Genomic DNA, 22,472 nt, shown 5'->3' with positions numbered 1-22,472 from the left:
TGACAATGCCTGTATTGTGTGATATTAAGACATAAATTTAAAATGTTTGGATATGAAACAACCCAATTAGCATTTTTAATTTGATTCCTTATCTAAAACTGCCTCTGGTCTGATAGCAACTTGGATAGGTTCCAGGTGCTAACCTGCAAACCTTGAAGAGAGCGAAACAGGGTATGGAATGGAATTTGCTTCTCCTGTTTTTATGATACAATTCATTATTGTCACCTGACCTCAGAAAGTTTCAGTTTGTGTTGGTTTCACACATTTCAAATGTGGTTAAGATGTGAGTAAGGGTCCAAGTAAGAACAATCATATCAAAGGCTTTAAAGAGACTAAGGCCTGTCCTGACTATGGTTCCAGCAGGCAACAGAAAATTACATGCAGGACTGCAGCTGTTCCAAAAGACAGCCTTACAATTGTAACATGAGAACAAAGAAAAGCAGGATTCAGGTTGGCAAATGAAGATTAAACTTTGATCCTGACAACTCTACAGGCAAGAAATGCTGAAACTGCTGCTGGTGATGTATGCATGCTCGTCCTTCCTGCTCAACTTCTTTGAGCTCCAGAAAGGTGAAAGGGTGACTAATGAGTTATCATGTCTGCCTCCTCCTCCCTTCTCCAGCCCCAGCCCACATTAATCTAAAGGATGACCCCTTGTCAACCTTCCAGGCTAGGCACCCCATTGCCATCACCACCTCCACCACTACCAGACCACATCTTAGAGCAGCATACCCGAACACATGGGGCTCTTCTCGCAAGCTACACTTCTGAGGAGTCAGTGCAGCTTTCAAATGCACTCACATGCACTAACACACACCTGTAGAGTGTGTAGCGCATAATGCCACCCATACCCCCCCCCCCCCCTTGTTATCTCCTCAGCTTGACTAATGCTCTTTTGTAAGTACAGAGGTGGCAAAACTCCTTTGTTGGCCTCAACAATACAAACAGGCACTTCAAAAGAGGATAAGGCTGCTTTACAGGTGTCACATCTCTACTCATGATGGCTGTCCTCTTTAGAAATCTTTCAGATAACCCATCATCCTGATTCAAGACAGGTGACATACTTTACACGTTCTACGCTTTGGGCTGTAAAAGAGAAAATGCACCGCTCTGATTGCAACAGATGTTTATGTCCAAGCATTGACGTTTGGAGAGAAAGATTTAGTTTGTATAAGGAGATTTTCTCTTATTTTCTTTTTTGCTCCAATAGAGATTCTAATGTTTGGCAACACATTGTGAATCTGAATTAAGATTCACAACGTGTTGTTTATCGACACATTGTGAATCTTAATTTAGAATTTAGTAGCTGAAGTGTTAGATGACGTGTGAGGGCTGTTAGAATGCATTTCTTTAGAAAACAGAAGAGAGGAACGTTACCACTTTCAGACTATGTAGATAAAAAAACTAACACGATTCAATCAAATATGGTGTCATTAAAGAATATATTTGCCTCAAATACATACCATACGTACCAGATTTCTCAATTTTCACTGTGACATCATATCAAAATATGTTTCTTTCATTAACCGCATACGAGGCATGGTTCTATCTTTATGCTCCATCTGCATGCATGGGTGTGCTCCGTGTGTCAAAGAAATGCATTGAATCCAAGGGGAGTGTTCTGACTCCAGACAGAGGAACACATAGACATCAAAAGGCTGGCTTCAAAGTCAGTTACATAATGAAGTGCCCACACACTGCAGTCCTCTCTATAGTTCAGTTTCATCCTGTCACCTTTGGAGTGTATGATCTACAAAAAAGAGCTTTGAGAATCACATTCTTTAAAGCTACACTCAGGCTAAAGAAATGTTCTTCATTGTTAGAGCAGCTGAAGTTCGCTCATAAGGTTTTCTTGTTTGGATTTAATTATAGCATTCAAGTTGTTTCCAGACAAATCGAACATCAAATGTAACACGCCAAATATCAGTTATCATCCCCGTCTGTTTTTGATACCTGTGATTTTGTTGTTAGAGAGAGAAAGAAATGCTTTTTAGAATAGAGAAACAGAAGCACACTCCAACCAATGTGTCACTTTTGTGGGACTATTGCATTGTGACACCATCCCACTGTATATAAGTTGCTGTTGTCTGTCCCACCACAGCATTGCTGTATTGAAATGCGGTTAGAGGTCCCTGGTGAATGTCAGTGTGAAACTCGGGACATAAAATGAAAAAAGGACACTAATTGCAATTAAGCCCATTGTCTACCATTTATATGGTTATTGGGTGGTGCCACTTGCTGTCTGGTCGCGTCAAAGTTCTCACAGTCAAGATGCCACCTCTCCCACTGAAGCCGCTGTAGCCTCCTCTGGCAACTATCTGCTAACAATGCTTATCTCACTTGGGTGACAAAGCTGCAACAGGAGGGTCTGGTGAAAGGGAAGGGCCCATTTCCTTCAGCTAAAAGACCATGTTGCTGCAGGGCCTGAGTCTCTGTCCATCCTGTGACCTGTTTCATGTTTTGTACTTGTTTTCACCCATTCAGGAGGTGTGAAAAATGTCAAAGGTCAAGATGTGGAATGAGCCGCTGTCACCCTCCCAGTCACTAAACCAAACCTAAACCTGGCCGCCCCCAGGAGTTCATACACAACAGTAGTTTTCATTGTGCCTTTATTCGTCTCCCATCATGAGGCATTTTATAAATGTCTGGGATAATAGGTGCACCCTAGTAATGAGTTCTACTCGTAGGATAAACTATGGCAGACAGCTTTAAATATAGTTTGATGTGGGGGTGGGCAGACTAATGAATCCACTTGAATGAGAACGGAAGGGTATCACTTTTTGTGGTGCTTCCACTCTGGAGGGGGTGTGTATCAATCTTTCTGTGTGATAATGGGGTTAGATAGCAGTGAGACCTGGCCTCTGGTGGTGACATTGTTGCAGGGCTCAAAGACTATTAGGGGTCCAGCGGCTGAGCTGGAGCACTGGTGGGCTCCATTCACTCCCAGAATCTAATCTGTCCTGAGATTGGGTCTCTCTCTCGACAAAGCTCCATTTTTTTCTAAACTCTCATCGCTAAGATCTTTCTCCGTTATTTCTATTTCTCACACAGCACAGCTGGCCTCTGCAGTCTCTCAGAAAAAAAAAATGTGATCATTAGTCCAGCCTAATTTATTCCCTCTTTAATTCCATGATTCAACCATGGCAAAGCATTTTTTTTTAACTTCATTGTGTTATAATTCGCTATCATTTGACACCTTTGATTGTAAACATACAATTTCACGCAGTCAAAAAAAGAGAACGATTTCTCATTTAATACTGCAAAGATTTCCTTGGGATTGATGAAGTATTCAAGTCAATGTCAGTGTCTTGCATCTTTGAATTACTATACTTGAATGCACATAGCTAGTCTTCTTAATAGAAGGGGGCTATCCCACAGGCTGGGCAACAGGTGGGGTACATCCTCGGCAGGCCACCAGTCAATCACGGGGCTGAATCCTTTATCTGATCTTTAATTTACTGTTGAGAGCCGATACAGACATTTCCGTAAGGAATTCTGTCCCCTCACACCTCAGCTCCAGAAGCTTCAACAGCAGGTGAAACCCAGGGTTCTTTACAACCAAATGTATCCAAATATCCTTATCTCTGACAGCTGCCACAGATTTGATGATTCTCTTCCCTTTCTCAGAGTTAGAGCAAAAAAGTGACATCCAATTGCTCATTCTTAACTGATCAGTGGGGCTGGCTTTGTACCTTGATGTTGCCAACATTTTGTCAGCCAATAAGGTTTCTCATTTTAACTATATCACCACAAGAAACATTGTTTTCATGGCAGATTTTACACGCTTGTGTTTTGTCCTGCTAGCGCTTTCTTGTTTCATTGAACGAGAGGGTTCAGAAAGTTGTGTGCACGTAAATCATATCACCAGAAGAAGTGGAAGGGTGTCTGTGAACAGCCAACTTGTTACATCTGCCCTTTATTGTTCCTTGCACAGCAATTACGCCCCTTCCACCATCAGCAGGTGATTCAGAAGAGGCCTCGTACCCACAGCTGATCTTTGTTGGTTTGGTTGTAAGAAAGTGTATTTTAATATACAGTGCATTTGGTGGCTTTTAATTCTACAAACACAATTTAAATGGTTGTTTTTTTTCCTCTGTATCCAAATCAGGTTGACCAAACCTTGACCCCTCATGGTGAGAATCTCTGGAGGACTGTATACCCGGTCTTATTCATGACTCTTTTATTTTTTTCATGATTCACCAAAATGAAAAACCCCTCTTTTTTTTTAATGGCATAAAAGGTTTAGTCATTCGTTTTTTGAAATGTTGTTTTATTCTGATGTTACAGAGTTAACTTTTAGAAATCTACTACAGGCAGTTGGTCAAACAAAACCTGTGTGTAGTCAGTGAAAACAGACAAAAAAAAAACAGAGATGAGGTAAAAAGGCTACAGTGTTACAAGTCACAACACTGTTTCAAAAAACATATTTCTGCAAATATATACTTTTACTCACTAATATGTACATGGCATGAAATAAATAATTATAAAAACATCAAATTTTAGAAATATATAAAAATGCAAGAACTAGTTTGTACAAAACTTTGGATTTAAAAGACTTAAAAAAAATTAGAACAGAACCACATTGTCCACTCAAGCAGTCACTCACATAATAAAGTATAAAGTAATAAAGGCAAAATAACAGATCTTGTACTGATGAGGGCTGATGCGCAGTTTATTATATATGACTTAAAAAGTGAAACTGCTTATGGCTGTTTGTTATCAGTTTCAGCCATGATAAAATGTAATCGTAGGTGGGCAACGAGAGCTATACACACCTGAGACACACAGTAGCATTAAACTGGCTGTAAACATGAATTCATGAGAAACTTTACACATCCCTCAACAGGGAAATAGTGCACTTATGCACGCTTTTTCATAAACAATGTGTCTCAGTTTCCAGTAGTTTTTCCAAATAAATAAATATTATTTTGTATTCACTCTCATATTAAGGGAGAACAATTGATCCTTTTTCCCTACAGTGGTCTTGAGATACAAACCACAGCAAGATTGGACAAAATCAGACAACAAAACTAAAAAACACATATGAGAAATTTCAGAGAAAACAGCCGTAAAAAACACTTCAACAGAATTTTAGACAACATAAGACAACACAGAATCAAAAACACCCACACAAAGATTTTAGGAAAGATGAACAACAAAACTAAAAACATATATATATATATGTATATATATATATATATGTAAAAGCATAGAAAACACCAAATTAAAACAGAAAGCACATTAATATTTCACAAAGCACAGTATTACAGACAACACATTTAACAAAATGGATCGATGTAACAAAAAGAAACGCAACAAAACCAACGACATAAAATTTAATTAAACTCAACAACAAAACTAAAAACACATGAAAAAAAAAAAAGAATCAGACATCACAACATTTAACAAAGAATAACGCCAACTCCAAAAAATACACAAACAAACACAACATTTTTTTTGTATTATTTGAAAAGTCATACATATAATGAAAGCTTGCTGTCTTTACTGTTTTGTTGTGGACATAATTCATCCAATGATGTGTTTTTGTCCCTCTGGACCACCGTACACTCCTTATTTTGAGCAGAGCTACAAAATCTTAGAAAACTAAAAAAAAAAAAGAAAAAAAAAAGAAAAAACAACATGAACACACAAACAAACTAAATGAAACTCTATTTTGGGCTATGTGGTTAAATGGGAATTATGTTATGAGAGAATTAGTTAAACTTCACATTTTTTTACCAAACTACATTTAACAGATTTCTTTCACAGAAAGAATCAATGCTTGCAAAACATACACATGTAACACAGACAGACAAAGGCATACTCCACGGAAGGACCAAAACAGACACACATACAGATATTAGCAGCATTTCATTAAGGGAAGTATTGATAGTTTCAGTGATGCTGCTTATTGTTAAGTTTAGGGGAAACAGGAAGCTCTCGGCTAATAATCATTATGTACACAGGTTTTGGTCCTCATTTTATGGCAACTGCAAACGATGCTGCACTGTACAGAGCTTCTATGATGCAGCTTTATGTGCAGTTTGTTTGCTATTTTTGTCTTATCTTACCAGGGAGTAAACTTCTATTTGATCAAATATTGAAATAAAATTACATGTTCGAAAGCAAAGAAAAACACATCAGGAAAATCCCTTTCATAAATAACAGTTTTCCTCTCATCAAGTCACATGACACACACATTGCTAATACTGTTAAAAACAAGGAGAACATGCTTCATATTTTTCAGCAGGACACAAGTGCTGACCTCGCAGACTAAGTTACAGCTTTTGACCACCGGATGCTTTTTTTTTTTTCTTCTCGTCTTTGGTCATAAATCTTGTTGCTGTTCGAAGTGTTGCTGCTCTTTATGAGAAGCTTTAGGCGTTTTCACGTGTTTGGGGAAAATTTGTATCGTACTGTGTATATCCTCGTTTTGCTGATGCTCAGCAGGCGTGGCTCACGTCTAGCCTCACATAAAGTTAGTTTTATAAAGCAGATATTAACTTGTTAGCTTAAGAATGTGAGAATATGTAAACACATCACAGCAAACAAAAAAAAACTACATTCACTCAGGTGCAAGTGCATTCTTACCCAAACGTCAGTAATACTATGAAACACAAACTCACTCACACTATGATCATGTTAGTTCTCAGACATGCAGAAACATACTAAAAATATCAAAGAGGCGAATGCATGCTGTCGAGTGTCTGATCGTGTAAATTGCTCTGAAAGACTTTTTCTGGAATAAGCAAGTGATGGCTAAATGTTGTATTTCAGTAAAATGTCACATCATTGTTTGCTCCACAGATTTGAAAGCATCAGCAGTGCTGTATTATTCTCAACAAAAGTAATTACCTAGAACACAGGACAAAAGAAATCACCAATATGGTGTTTGCCTATTAGCCAACAGTTCTCCTTTCCTACATGGGCAAATAAAGCCTTTTTCATCATCGCTAAAGATACCAACACATGTGATGGTGGTCATCACCACCATCACAGTTCATGCATGATGGTCTCAGATATCTGTTCAACTGTTTCAGCTGATTTCGGCAGAGACTGGCTCTTTGTAGCATCACAGCACAAAAACACAAGGCAGTTGTTCACGAGTGTCCACAGACAGGTCAGACAGCTTTATGCAGGTCTCGTAGGTAAAAAGCCTGTTTACGTTCTTCTGCCTACTGGAGTCTTTTGGTGAAGAAAGAGGAGAGCCACTACATCTCTATTTGCAGGTGTGAACGTCATAGACTCTCATACACTCTTGACAGCTGACGTAGCAGCACCAGTGGAAAATACATTGACACTTCTCTTTTCTTTTCTCAGTCCGAGTGTTGTGGCCTCTGCCGCAGCACAACAGATCACACCCGTCTATGCCATGGGACGTCAGGTTGCAGATGCGATCCCGGGTGCCGAAGGAGCCGGTCTCAGGATTGGGGTCACAGAAATTGGGTGAGCTTTCGTAATAAACCAGGTCACGCTCTGTGGGGGGTTTGAAGTAGTTGTACTTGGGTCTCAGAGTCTCCACCCATCCACGAGACTCCTTGTGTTTCTCCACCACCATCTCAGAGGCGCTGTCATACTTATCCTTCATGTAGTCCCCGATAACACGAAAGTCAGGCTGAGACCACCAGCACGTCTTCACTTCACAGCTGCCCGAGAGCCCGTGGCATTTGCATTTCAGAAACATGTTGTCGTTGAGAGACTGAGGATTTGATGCAGAAAAACACAGGTGTTACTAAAGCATCTAAGAGGAATAACGTCTGCAACAAAATTGGCGAAAAGAATGTCTGGAACACACTAACCATTCTTCCTGCCTCGTTGTTATGGCGGTTCATTGCCGAGCGTGCATCAGGGCGATTCTCCCTTGCGTCTGCAAACTCCCGGGACACCATGCTTCCAAATTCTACATCCTCGCTACAGCCACCCCATTTCCAACCCTCACCAGGGGGGCCCTTGTGACGTGTGTCACATCCACAGATGGTGGCCGAGCCCTCAGCGCAGGCACGGGTCACTGCAAAGGCCACTCCCGCCGACGCAATAGCATGAACAAAAGCTGACTCTCGAGTGGCTAGAAAGAGAATCACAAAGATCTGTCAACACATATCGTACATGACTGGAAAAAATCAGAAAGGAAATATCTAGCAGATATAAAAAACTCAGCAGGAGGAAACAACTACTGTCACTTGAGTAATGGGGGGATTTTCAGGATTAAATTTATAGAGCTATAAGTTAGAGCTACAAGTAATGATATGCTGTAGGTCATCACCTCTTACATGGACCTAAGCTTTCATTTTGTCTTCTACAAATTCAATATCAAATTAAGTACAAAAACCAAATCCATTATTACTGTTGGGTTTATGTGTTTAGGTAGTATCTATCAAAGTACCAGTGTGAGTGTTCATTCAGCCAAGGCATCAATCGTGCTGTCTCTGAGTAAGGCCACCAAGGCCTCTATGTCTCTGTCTGACATAGCAAACTGATGAGTCAGAGGGATCAGGATCTTCCACAGAGATGAGAGGAAGAGACAGACCTGACAGGCCTATAATTACGAGACTCAATTAAGCTTTTGAAAGGTTAGGAAACAGCCTCACAATGAGGGGACAATGCACAATATGGAGATGAGTTTTTGGTGACCAAATATGAAGCCAGTCACAAAGAGGGCGGCTTTCCTTGTACCTTCTCAGCTGCTTTAACTTATTAGTATAACCAGAAGAGAGAGGAAAAAACACCAGGAGTGAATATGACATTAATAACACTGAGTAAGTAAAAACATATACAGATCACATAAGGCTCATTAGATAAACCTGGGATAGTGTGCCTGTGTTTGAGTATGTATGTTAGAGAACAGTATGTGTTTCTGTATAAAAGAAAGAAAGAAAGAAAGAAAGAAAGAAAGAAAGAAAGAAAGAAAGAAAGAAAGAAAGAAAGAAAGAAAGAAAGAAAGAAAGAGAAAGAAAGAAGGCGTATAAAGCTAAAGGGAGCATGAGCTCCTCCCTTACAGCAGGTTCCAACCAGTTTGAGGACTAAAGGGCATTAGAAACAATGATGCAAGAGAAAAGTCTACTGGCATCCTCCACCACCCATTTCATGCCATTTCTGTATGCATACATGGTTACCAATGTTCAATATACATCTGAATTTCTGCTCTCACTATTCACATTCATCCCACATTCTGCATCCAACAAAGATCATTTCAATGATAGTGTTTTTTTTTCTTTGCAAAGTAAAGGCCTGAACACCACAAAATGTAAATAAGAGCATGAGGAAACATGCTGCGATAATAAATCACCATGAATTGTCTTTAACTGACAAAATCTGGGCTTCGACTCTTTGTTTTTAATTTGTGAGTTACAAATAATCCTATGTAAATGTTTGAGGTTTTAAAAAAAAGAGATTTAAGATTTGCTAGAAGTTATTTAAGACAATAACTTCTTCATTCATAAACATCAAATTGGCACCATATGAACCATTGCTTGGCTATCAATTTAGTTCAAGTCTGAAAAGTCTGAGAAATGTGGCAATAGAACTTCAGGAGTTCCTATGGGAACCAACTGAAAATAATACTGCAGATTATTAAAGAACGGAGAAGGGAAATTGGTGTAAAAGAGAACATCTTTTGTTCCAGGACCTGTAAGGAGGTGTTGAAAGTCATGGGTTTCCTGTAATAGGACTACAAATATGAAGAAGGTTTCTTGATCTATAAAGATGTAAATTGCCCAAATCAAAAATGTTCAGTACCTACCATATAGATACTATCAAAGCCAAGAGATGCTGCTGCTAAACATAAAGCTCTATAACTCTTATCGACAGTGCAGAGTATGTCACCATTAGCTGCAGAAATCACCCTTTAACTGATAAGGTGTAGAATATTTAACACACCTGGATATGATGGTATATCCCTTTTTTAGTATATGAGTCATGATATCTTCGAAATAAGATGCTCTATTTCCAGTAAAAGCAAGATAATCATTTGATGGTAATGATAAAAACTTAATTAAATAAATACTGATACAACATATCATGCTTGATATTTTCTATATCACTGTGTCAACATTTTTGGCTAAATGCACCTGCAATAACATTTACTTCACCTGTGGAATGTCAGCACTTGCATTAGTTCCACAGCTTTTCTTAGTTTTATGGCCAATTTAAGGACACTTTTTTTCTCAGACAATGCTTTACCACCAAACTTTGCCAGAGCCCGGCAGGCCAAGTGGTCCCTACAACCTGCTGGGGGGTTGAATCCCCTATTGTGCTGTCACTGTCACGCTGTGTTAGTCCCACAAAGGGCCCAGATATTTTATATGAAATTTGCCCCGGCTAGTGATTAGTGGGGACCAAGTTAAGTCATAGCAACAGAGAACTATGCATTGGCTGGACCCCGCTTGTCGGCAGACAGGGAAATCCCTATTCAAATGGTTTAATAAAACAATCTAAAGGGCGTGTGAATGGGGAAAAGCACTTTTTCTCCTGCTTAATCTCATGGTTGCGAAGATATTGTGCTCTGAGCTGTGCCCAGCAGGGAGTGGGGCTAAGGTCCCTCCATCAACTCCATTTACCACACCCCTTCTTTCTTTCTTGCCCAGAGTTAATGATATACTGGTGCGCTTGCTTCCCTCCCCCTGCATGAGGAGACATACGTCTCATGAAAAGCAGAGACCTCTTAGCTCATCCTAAATAGTTACACTTTCTCATCCTCAGGTCATAGGTCGTAACCCACATCTCCTGACCTCTTCCTGGTTAGTTTAGGTGGAACTTGTTGATTTAGGTTATATTTCCTGCCATACAAAGCTGTTGTCAACAGGAAATATAGGTTTGGTAAGCCAGAGATACAATATAATTAAACTTTGTGGTGTCCTTTACATATTTGTCATGTTATACATTTGGAGTTTGCAATTAATCAAATGATTTAGATCAGACTAAGTAAGTCTCTACCTGTTTGGGTGGCAACACCTGTAACGTGGTGAGTGTCCAGTTTTTCCGGCAAAGTTACCCTCACTAATTTTATCACATGATTCAAAAAATTGGAGCCTGATTACACCCACACAGTAAGGTAGGTATTCTGTAAATAACAAGAATGCCGAAACAACTCAGGGATCGGCTGTGTGAACTTAGAACACCTGCACAGCTTTCTATTATCTTTCATCACAGGCAGATTCCAACAGTGCATGTTTTGACACTTTAGTTAATGTAAATTAATGAGTGCTGACGCAGACATAGCCTAAAGGCAGGGCTCATGATTTGGGGTGTGGCGAGAGATAGAAACTTAGAGCGAGGTTCAGACCATATGTCAGAGAGAGAACGGGAAAAATAATATTTCTCTTTCAAAGGCAGCAGCTGTTTTACTCGATGAATGTTTGTGTGTGGTCAAGCCAGTGTGTGATCACACTGAGCATGAGCTTGATGCTCAAGTTGTGTAAGCTGCTTTCCGCAAGAAACACCAATTAAATGATTTCCATTCATTCTTTTGCTCTTTTAGCTGTCATCTCAACTCATTTCACACGATTGTCTTTCCTTCTCCATCTTAATCCATCTCTGTAAAAACAAACTCCTTATGTTCTTGGTGAAGATGAGGTGGACATGGGCAGGAGGAAACTGACACACAAAAGTCTGAATTGCAGACAAACAGACACCAGTGAGGACAATGGTCCCGATGCACAGACAAACACCAGCATCAATCAAATCCAATGAAATGGAAGCCCTCTCCTACTAAGCCCTATCAAAGGTCTCTGAGCCCCTGAACCACTCTCCTTGGCCTCTGACAAAGGCACTTAATCCAGCCACTTTGACCTCTCACATTATTTAGGGCCCGAGTGACCTTAATCCAATCAAAATGATTTACTGAAGCCCAGTAGCTGCCTTCTCTTTCCAGTCAGTGCCCCTGCAATTTAGGCCTTGGAGGGGAGACAGTGGGAAAGATGTGGTGGCATTTTGCACCACAAAGGGGTTGGGATTGAGAACCCCTATCGTTAGCCACCTACTTAAGCTCAAGCCTCTTCTAACAACTGGCTCAAGAGTTTATTAAAAGCAATTGCCCTTAGTGACCCCCAAGCCCTTTTGTTTACATCAATCTTCAGTAAACTAGGTGACAAGTTCAGATCCCTAACCCTCAACCAGTAGACTGTTCATTATCTTTTGAAGTGGAAACAGGGTGATCTGCTCTTCTTAATTATTTTTTAAGTGACAATAACTGATTGGTTTAAAGTTTATTTAATCTATGGATGAGAGTTAAATGAAAAAGTCAATAGCTGTTTGTATCCTAAATATTGGTGCAAGACGGTCTGCTTAGCTTAGTTCAAACACCTGAAATCACAGAAAAATTCTAGCCTGACTATGGTCGCGTTTCCAAATAATTTTCAAGTAAATTTTGAATACTCTTCAATGTTTCTGAATAGAAAATGCACATCTTCTCTCTATTAACTGGTTTTGTGCATCACCAGGTGGAAGCAGATGGAACATTGGGTGTCATAAACAAAGTAATGTTTGCTATCTTGAAACCAAACCTTGCAAAAGAAGAAACGAACAACATGAGTCTTGTTGGCCATAAACTGGAAAAAAATTGAGGTCTTCAGGAATTTTCCGTTTTTGGTTAAGTTCCGGATAAGTTTGGATAAGTATTCCTTCATTTCTCTAGTATTGTCAAGTATTGACAATGTCTGTTCTCTAAAAGCAGAAACAGATTTTTGCCAGTGTGATCATTCTTATAAGTAAAATGCTTTAGTAGGAAACTACATGCATCAAAGGGATAGCACCTCAAGTGTGCATAAAAACCTTTCAAATTTTGCATTGTCTAATCTGCAGCATAATTAGCTTAATTTGAAAATGCAAACACGGTTTCTCAAAGTAACAAAATCTATCCACAAGCACCTCCACGTTACCAAGTAACGTGTCATATTTCTTGCGCTTAATTTGTAAGAATGACAATTCTTAAAAATACATAACGCAATGCTTATTTTTCTCTTAAGCTTTTTCTATTTGTACACGAGACTGAGGGGATTTTTAAAACCTGAGCGCATAATTAGACACATACCTGAAAGTCATGATAATCTGATGGGAAAATTGCATTTTGGAAGATCTCCATTTCTTGAAAATCATGTGTTTTGTACTTCTGAGGAGAACACAGCGATCTCAGGGGATCCCCTCCTAAAGAAAACTCCAACGAGACAGAACTCACTTGACTTAAGCTAATTCTGTGCATTATTTCATGCATACAGGCCCCCCAGAGCTTGTTCAGTCTAAAGTCTATTTAGACAAGGATTTGAATCAGCGTAATGAATGATGCACGCAGGGAATGCAGCTTTTCTACTGCAAATATAAGACAAAGGGAATATAGAATAGTTAATGGAAGAGTTAATCAGCACAGAGACACTATAAGTCACTTCTTTTTTTTAAGGGGTTTGAAAAACTTCTAAGAACTTTGTAGAGGACAGAACATACTTAAACACAAATATGAGGGCACTAGGGTCAGACATCATCAAAGCTTCTACATATTCTAAATGCAATCTTATGCATGATCACACATGACAAGGATGTGTGGCAAAGTGAGTTGTGTTTTTGAAGAATCTTTGTGTTGTTTGTAGTGTAAATATTCGCCTGCTTACGGAATCCAAACCAAATTATAGCTTGTTAAAGAGGACATATTATGCTTTTTAGGTTCTCTTCTGATTTTCAGTATTTATACAGCTTATATGCATGTACAAGGTGTGTACGTGCCCCCCCACCCCAACCCTCAAGGGGCACTACTCCTGAGTTGCCTGGAACACCTTACTTATCAAAACCATCACAAAGCATGTATTTTCAGTGTAAATAGAATTAAATAGAATAAAAGTAATCCTAAGTACCTGACCTTGATACTGTCAAGGAGAGCTCAAATTGGAGCTTTGGCTTGTTTTTAACAAATAAACCACAGAGAATGTGACCATTCAGAACACCAGGAATTTGGGGAGCTTGAGACTACATGCCTATAGGCCTGAAGTGCTTGACAAGTTATGTACATGACAGACAAATTGCTGTAAATGTGAGCTTCAGTCAGAATTCACATCAGCATGCTGTGTAACTTTACCTTTGTCTAACACCGGCCCAAAGATGGCCAGATTGTCGTTGACTGTTGTGCAGTTCCAGCGTCGGCCTCTGAACTGGTGCTGGCACTCCTGTATGCCAATCTTCACCCCCTCGGCCACGCTGGGCATGATCTCCACGTAGTTCCTGCAGAAACGCAGCTGCTTGGGCACCAGACCTGGTATGCTGCCACAAAGGATAGGTTGAGTACCCATTGATGAGTACTGGTGGCCCACTGCTAGTGACCTGCAAGTTAAGAGGTAATCACAATGTCACTGCATTTTCATAAATATCATCTTCTCTTCCTATTTGTCTGAGACTTCATCTATTGATACAACCCCACCAAAAGAGAGGTTATTTTCCCTCCTGGTTCAGTTTAATGTTACGTCTGAGTTGACCTGATTGTGTGTGTTTGTTTGTTGTATCAGATGTTACCATTAGGCGCGCATCCTTTATCCCCTCAACTACCCTCTCCACAAACACCTGGTCTTTGTGTGTATTGAAATTGCAGCCCTGTAACCGCACTGTTTCTGTTTAAGATGAAAGTCCACAATGCATCCAGAGGTCTTCATAGACCTTAAGCTGACAACTTGGAAAACTGCACCTTGTTATTAACTGTCCGCACACTTAACAGGCCCTCAGCTTAAGGTAATAAGAGTGCAAACCCTACACTGAAACTTCAGAGAGTATATTAAGAGTAACACAGACCCCCTCCTCCCCTGCCTACCCTCCTTTTTTTTTCTCTCTTTGAGGAAGGTGTTCTGAGATACAACAAGTGCAAACTTGGTTCACTGATTGCATCTGTCTGCCGTCATGCCTTTATTTCTTTCTCTCTGTCTTTATTTTCTGTGTCCACTCAATTAGCACATTTTGTAACTAGTAACAGTTGAAATTAGGCACTAACTGTACCACTGCACATATTACAACTGAGCTAGTTGACTATGCTTTTGCATTTCCACATCACAAGACAATTTATTGATTTGTACAATACATGTGTATACTTTCCTGAAGTTTTATGCATTCTTGAGTGCATTCTTATCAATCATTTGTAGAACATGCACTGATCTCTGTGATATTTGGCAAAACATCCTCACCTTGCTTTTAGTGCCTAATATTTCTGTTCTGTTGGCACGAAAATATCTTTTTCTCTTGAAATGCTATGACTAAATATATCACTGATAGGAAATGTTTGCCTTCCTTGGTAAGTTTCCAAATCAATGTTTTGACTCCAGCCTTGCTACCAGCCAAATGGTATAATAGCAGGGTACCTATTATCTTTGGCAAATTTCCTGCAGAGGGCCAACAGAGTAGCTCATTTGGCAATTCATTAAGTCATTTTACAGAGTCAGCTAAATACCAGCAGAAGCTACCTGATCATTCTCCCCTGACTGATATGGGCTTGATAACAGCTCTTCCATGAAGGCAGCTCCAGAGCAGGTGAGCAGTGTTTTGCTGCTTATTTAGCTCACTATCTGCTGACCTGCTCAGTATTTTTCAAGGACTAATAACTGATCACAAGATTACCAAATTCCTCACAGTCACCCACAGGCGGTGTTTTTTTCTTCAGGCTCACACCCAAATAAGACCTCCCTGGTCAAATGACCCGAGACTGGCGGCTTCAGATGACCTTGAATACCTCAACTTAGTTTTGAAATTTTAAAGCTTACTTTGATTCACTTCCATTATTACACTTTGGTGTTTTTGGTCAGGTGTTAATGCAATGCAAATGTCCGTGTTAAAATCAATGCATCACCTTGGTTTCCACAGAATCATTTTCACTGACTCGACCACTTTGGTTAATTATAAATGAGACATCCAGTAAGCAAGCACGCAATGGCAAGTTGAAATTTACTCCAGAGGAAATCACATTTGTCTGCTGCAACCATCAGTAAACAAGGGCACTCCCACAAATTGACCTCTTTTTGACCCTTGTCAATCCATCTACCCTGAAGCGCATCATTCCCAGCAGAAACCTGCACATCCCAAACTGCACCAGACTCTTGGCTTGCCCCTTACACAAACAACTGATGGTTTAGTATCAGCCTATTTTCCTGCAGAGACAGAAAATGTGGCACCTCTGAGGTTCTGGCATTGTTTTGGAAAACATTTTGTAAGTGAGCAAGTACATTTACTGAAAATGATGAAAACACTGCAGATTAGCTTCTTATTAAGGCAAAAACAGCATCCGATACCCCTGGAAGTGTCATTTGATTTGTGCTGACAAAAATAACCTCAAGAATCTCCTCTTTAATCATCCTTCATCATGACTACACCTCGGCACGCTAATTTGCACAAACCTGCAAGGTATCGAGCCCTATCACACAAAATCATCATGAGTCAATGCGGCTGTCTCAGAAGGGCTGAGTAATCCATCGCCACCTCTTCCTGTGTTAGGAAATGGTCTATGAAATGAGGCAGGGCATGTTCCACAAGGGATGATTTATGTTTTTTTTTTTTTTTAGGAGTAATTGCATAAAGGACAGTGTTCTTGGAAACCAGCTCCAACAACCATTTAGAGCTAACTACTGGTATTCAGTGTTTTGCATGGATTTGAGGTATCTATTGTGTGGTCTTGACTTTAATCTCTCTAATTCCTTTGGAAAAACCTATTTGTCTTGCCATACTTGCCTAACCAAAATTCTGACTTTACTTGTAACTGATGAACTGTTACAGTTAATGTTGTGAAAAATGTTTGACTCCAAAAACATGTATGACATAAAATTTTTGTCTCAGTACAGACTTCCCCCCTCTAATCTAAGTGTATCCAGCACATGTTTAATGCATATTTCAGCAAGCCCAAGCAGGGTGCCTTAGAATTACCACTTTACTCGTGGGCCCTGAGGCCTTGGAGCCGACTTTGACATCAAGAGAATATGTTTGGGAAAAGGAATGTGCAGCAAGCTTTCACCTCCAGGTATTTATCTTCTAAGGTGGGGTGGACTAGGGAAGGAGGTGGTGGGGTGGCGGGTGCAGCCAGGCTATGTCATGGCAGGTCGAGAAGAGACAGACATGAACCTGTCTTAGTGCAGATCTGTCTCCTCACAGACTACTGTGAGTGCAGAGTTAGAGTGTGATACATCTATGATGGCCATTTGAGAGCAAGTTCATCAGCTTCTGTCAGCAAAACATCCCGGGCTGCTTTTCACAGAAGAAATAGCTCACAGATAGATAGCATTCTGTTTGCAAATGGAGGGATAATGCAGGCGTATTGAGTGTAATCCATAAAGCAATCACACTATTTTACTTGGGATGAGTTGCCATGAAACACAAAGAATACATCAGTCATCTTTAAAGAAGAAAAAAAGATCAGTATCTCATCAAGGTAGCAGAGCTGAGAGGTGACTGCTTGTGCTATTTTTGCAGTCACAGATTGTTTGTACTGGTGGGAGTGATACACCCAGCCTCCTCCCATTATGTTTACCTGCCACTCTGTTGCTTCTGTAGTTACACCCTCCAAAATCAAACTATGAATGCACAGACTAGGTATTGGCTTGCTGCATCATTTCAGTTATGACAGAGTGGAAACCTGCCATTCACTCACTCGTCATTCATAAGAGGCTCCACAAAAAGAAAAGAAAAAAAAAGCCCCTTTGTTGTATGAAATTCAAGGTCTTTCCTTGCTGACTTTGCAAATGTTAAAGGGAAAAAATCCCTTACACTTGAATCCAACAACAATAAGGTAAAAATATTACGTAATATATTTACAAAGTGTTTTTTTTTTTTTTTTTTTAAAAAGGGACAATGATCAGATACCAGAGTAGTGATTGGGCCATTTCTTTCCCCATCTCTCAGTCCAGTGGGCCCACCTTTATATCTGGATTTCCTTCCAGCTGAGCATGTAATTAGTTTCTCATCAGTCTTACCACCAGGGGAACCATTGAAGGAAATAGATTAGGGTCAATCCAATTTCTAAACATCCCATAAACACTGAATGATTTTTCAGAAATGGGACATGATGATTTATTATATTTTGTTCTACTGTATGAAAACAGTTGTGATTTATGGATGAAATGTTAACTTTAAGAGACAAGACAGGTGCTCCCAATTATCTCGAAAGTTAAGTGCAAATTCAAATGTTACCAATTTGGGACATTTGTCACTTTTTTCAGACTACTGCCAATTTAAATTCTTATCAACACATAAGTAGCAGTGACTCATTGTTTCTTGACAGACTTACAGTCAGTGATGCAGTTTTTTCTTATAGATATTTAGAGGGTGACAGAACTACTCTTAAACCGGTGTGCTTTGAAAGTGACCACTAATGTCAACAAAATAATTTGCCTTTTTTTTAATGTTGCATCCATGTCATGAGGAGAAAATCACAATTCTGGTATGATAAAAGTAAAATGAAGTTATGCTTCGAGACCGTTCTGTTTACATTGAAATGGACTACTATACAAAACAATAATGTCAAATAGACCATATGTAGGATTTACTTTATTACAGTAGGATTGAGCATCACTCAACCCAGAGCTTCTGGGATTTGATCGTTTCACGGTGCCACACTGACCCCCCCCCCCAAAAAAAAAAACAAAAAACACGCACATACTCAATCATGGACGCGTGCGCGCTCACATTCATACAAAGTTTGCACCTGCTGTACTATGAACATAGTTCTAAATAGTTCTAATGTTCTAAAGAAAAAAGTAAAGTATCGTTCATGCTGCAAATGCCATTACCTTTAAGATCAACTTGCAATTTTGACAAAAAAATAAATAAATAAAATGACCCTTTAGTCAGAGCCTGCTGGTTTTAAATGGTTTCCAGTTTTATCTTTCGCATCATCAGGTCTAGTGTTAATGTCGCCCTTTTAATCCATCTTGTGTTAAAACGTCTTAGTTTAAAGTTTGAGAAACTTTATCATATGTGAGCAGAAGTACCCCCTAACCAAGCACACTCGCTGTCAGAAAAGATATTAGAACTACAACCAGTCATACTGTCACAGAGGCAGATCACCAGATACTTCTCAACATTTAAACAGATGTTTCGCCATTTGTCCAAGATGTAAAATAAATGAAAATGAAAACTTACCACCAGATGGGATAGCTTGCCATGACATGCGTAAGCCCACAGAGCAGCAGGAAACATCCAAGGTATATCATCCTTAAAGTTTCGCAAAACCTCTCCAGCAGAATGCCAACATGCGCGCTCATCCGCGCACAGGGGAATCTTTGCTGAAGAGTAAAGAAAAAGAAAAAAAAAAAGTTCTGTCCTCCAACTATCAGAGCTAATCACAATCTTTCGCGACTACTCGTGGCAGAACTCGGGAGCCAAATATTAAAAATTCAAAGCTGCTTGGTTCTTAGGACCCAATCAGCAGGTATCGCCAAAGGGGGAATTCTGATGATATGTTCCCTCTCCTGCCTTGTCAGTCAGCGCGAACCCAAACACGAGAACGAGCTAATTTTAAGATGTGTTTTAGTGCTCATTCAGAATTGGTCGCATTAGCATGCAGTGTGTGTGATATATAATGTTGTTTAAAGGAGAGAGGGAGGGTCCTCGGGATTTTAAATAGACATCGGAACCCCTGTGGATTGCGTAGCTATAACAACCTGTCCGGATTTCACTCCCTGGCTTGAAGCTTCTAAAATGCAGAAATAAATATGTGTGAATTGCTTGAGACCATTATTGAGGTCTACAGCCTTTATGTGTTGCCTGTTTGTCATGGGCGTAAAATGAAAGTTCTCCTTAAGAACTTTGGGTTTTCCAAAGAAATCCTTGATGATCTTTTGTCTTCAATTAATTGTTATATGGAAAAGTAAAGTGTGTAGACACTATACGTTTTTAGTTATGCCATTTACCTGTGAAGTGGCAGAAACTGTCATTTAAATTAAACTGAAATTAGACGCATCCTGAGGTATTTTGTACGAATAGGCTCCTAACTGTGCCTTACTTACTGCTTGAAGAGCCTTGCTTCAAAGCAGGCTGTATGATCAGCTGTTAAACTGCTTTTTCCAACGAAAATATCCAATAAAACTGGCAGCACCACTGAGTAGTAACGGCTAAAGACCGTTTCCCATTTTAAGTGTTAAGTGGCTGTTGATGGCTGATCTAATGGGAGGTGGGCCAGCCTCTCGTTTAGGTTACAGAGATTAACTCCATATAAAACGTCCAACATATGTGCGAAATCAGTGACTAACAAGGTTCTATATAGCTAATGAATACATAAATAAATAAATAAATATAGGCAAGCCTTGATTAGACTGTGAACATGATGCTAATTATTATCATTTAAAGACAAATGAAAATCATTTCAAGTTAGTAGACGCTTTGATTTCAATCACGGAGTGGACAAAGTTTGACCTCTATGAGAAAAAAACTGAAAGCAATCTGGATAGAGAATGAATGAGTATCAACTTTGCTTATATTGTTGTTTAAGGCGATCAGCAGGAGCATTTATCACCGGGACAAGTGTTTATATCAGTGAGCTCTCAGAACTGATCAGTGTGATTTGTAGACTGCTCAATTACAACAATTTTTAACTTAAAAATAATTTAAAAAAGTTGTTTTGCTGCAAGGACTACTGATCTGTGAATTCTCGAACAAATGTAGACATCCCTCACAATATGACTATGAAGTGCTTCATCTTTTCCATTGGTTCTCACACTGCTGGCAACTGTATCAGTTCTGTAGTGTTTGATGAGGACCCCTGATTCTTTCGTTTTATTGATGACTTCTCCAGCGTTAAACCGAATAATTGTTCAAACCTTTTACTTGTCTTTAATTTTCAGCGAGGCCTGAAGTGGTAAACTGGGATGACTCGTGTGGAAGAGGAGGAGACCCCAACATGTTGGGGGTCCACACGTTCAAAAAGCTCCACAGGTGGTGTGAGGATAAGAAGTCAGCGCCATCTACTGGATATGTTTGAACATTGACATCTCGTTGTGTGCTACTTCACTGCAACGTTGACCGTTTAAAGAAAAGAAGAGTGCTATTAACTTGACAGTTCTCTTTTAAATATACTTAGAAGTTAACTGTCATGTTTTACTGAGAAAGCCACGATCAGTTTAAAAACACAATGCAACTATTGTTGCAGTTTAAACAGTCTGTTAGACCAAATTTGGCAACTCAGATCACCTACAGCTACTGCTCATGCATGCAGCAATGTAAAACAAATATTATCTATGTTTTTTTCCCCTTTTGAAAGTGCATGTAGTAAATCTACATTTACCTGAAGTTTATTGGCAACACTTTTACATTGTCATAGCAATGCAACTTTTACTTCAAGACCTGAACTCTTTTTTTTTTTCAGATGGCCATATCAAGATAAACATTAATTGCATACATTAATGTTCTTTATTTATCATTTTATTGAACTTATAATCCTAAAGTAACAGTACTGGTAATATCTATCCTTACTGTCGCTATGATAGGTATAAGAAGTTGAAAATCAGACTAAAAACAACTTTGTGAGAATAACAATTACTGCTGCTGGGAGTTGCCCTTGCAACCACTGCAATTAACAATATTTGCTTATCACTGCAAGTCTATGCAAAACAGTAATACAACCAGTAATAATGATAATAGTGCTCGTCATCATCATGTACATGTACTTGGTTGCCTTGAAGAGACAAAACTTCCAAAACATTGACACAAATGCAGAGGTGGAGGGTTTGTGGGATATCTTGTGGGATATATAAAGAGCAGCTACTAAGTGAGTCTGTTTTCCTCCCAGCAGCTGTCAGCACTGGTGCAGAGGCCAAGTCAGTGGGTGTGTAAAATGCATGAAAAAAAAAATCATCGTCTGCCTGTTAATTTATGGCACCTGACTGATTTAATAAAAGAACCACCACTGAGTGACAATCACATAGCTCCAGAGGATACAAGTCCTCACATGTGTATGTGTATGCATTTGGCAGACGCTTTTATCCAAAGCGACCTACACTCATATCCCATGTAGGCAGGTAGGGTAAGGGGGTCTTGCCGAAGAACCCCTACTGGAGGTAGTACCTTTCATGCAGGAGTGTCAGGATTTGAATCCAGGTCACCCACATGAAAGCTGGCATTCTTACCACAACACTATCCAGTCCCTGTACCATACATGTGGTCATTTTGGCATACTTAGTCACACAATCAACAAGTTCTCAAAGAGAATAATTTCAATAACAAACTGTACATGAGCTTCCTCACCTCCTTCTCTGCAGCTCATTCATTCAGCCTCCCCCCCTCTGAGCAAACAGAGGGGCATCAGTAGTCCTCTGTGTGCTCACGGTGACCTCACCGTGATGGTGATGTCATTCAGTTAAAGTCGAGTCATGCCCAACAAGTGCGTCTTGTCATTGCTCTGCATCACAGGCCTCAGTGTGACTCTTACTTTGACATAAAACAGCCACAATAACATCATGCAGTAGAAAAATATTGAACTACTCACATTTTCATTACTTCACTCAGTTCTCCATAAGTATTTTCCTGATGTG

The 22,472-nt window shown here is 39.6% G+C and overlaps 1 protein-coding gene across 1 annotated transcript; it reads right to left on the bottom strand.

Moving 5' to 3' along the window:
* Positions 1 to 7,219: 7,219 nt before the first annotated feature.
* Positions 7,220 to 19,208, bottom strand: wnt3a (wingless-type MMTV integration site family, member 3A). Its single transcript, XM_075482260.1, has 4 exons — positions 19,087 to 19,208; positions 14,060 to 14,301; positions 7,800 to 8,065; positions 7,220 to 7,699 (listed from the first exon to the last, which is right to left on the bottom strand). The coding sequence occupies exons 1-4, from the start codon at positions 19,206 to 19,208 to the stop codon at positions 7,220 to 7,222; spliced, it is 1,110 nt and encodes a 369-aa protein (XP_075338375.1).
* Positions 19,209 to 22,472: the final 3,264 nt, after the last annotated feature.

This window comes from Odontesthes bonariensis, chromosome 14 (assembly GCF_027942865.1).
Source record: "Odontesthes bonariensis isolate fOdoBon6 chromosome 14, fOdoBon6.hap1, whole genome shotgun sequence".
Taxonomy (NCBI): Eukaryota; Metazoa; Chordata; class Actinopteri; order Atheriniformes; family Atherinopsidae; genus Odontesthes; species Odontesthes bonariensis.
Note: the sequence above shows the minus strand (reverse complement) of the source record. Positions and strands in the feature narration are given on the sequence as shown.

What these genes read in the sequence shown, in the direction of transcription:
- wnt3a (XM_075482260.1), bottom strand. Translation starts at nt 19,208, where the DNA reads ATGAGCGCGCATGTTGGCATTCTGCTGGAGAGGTTTTGCGAAACTTTA. An exon ending in GCAAGCTATCCCATCTGGTG is followed by an intron (nt 14,302 to 19,086) that starts GTAAGTTTTCAT and finishes CTTAACTTGCAG; the next exon opens with GTCACTAGCAGTGGGCCACC. An exon ending in TGGGCCGGTGTTAGACAAAG is followed by an intron (nt 8,066 to 14,059) that starts GTAAAGTTACAC and finishes TTCTCTTTCTAG; the next exon opens with CCACTCGAGAGTCAGCTTTT.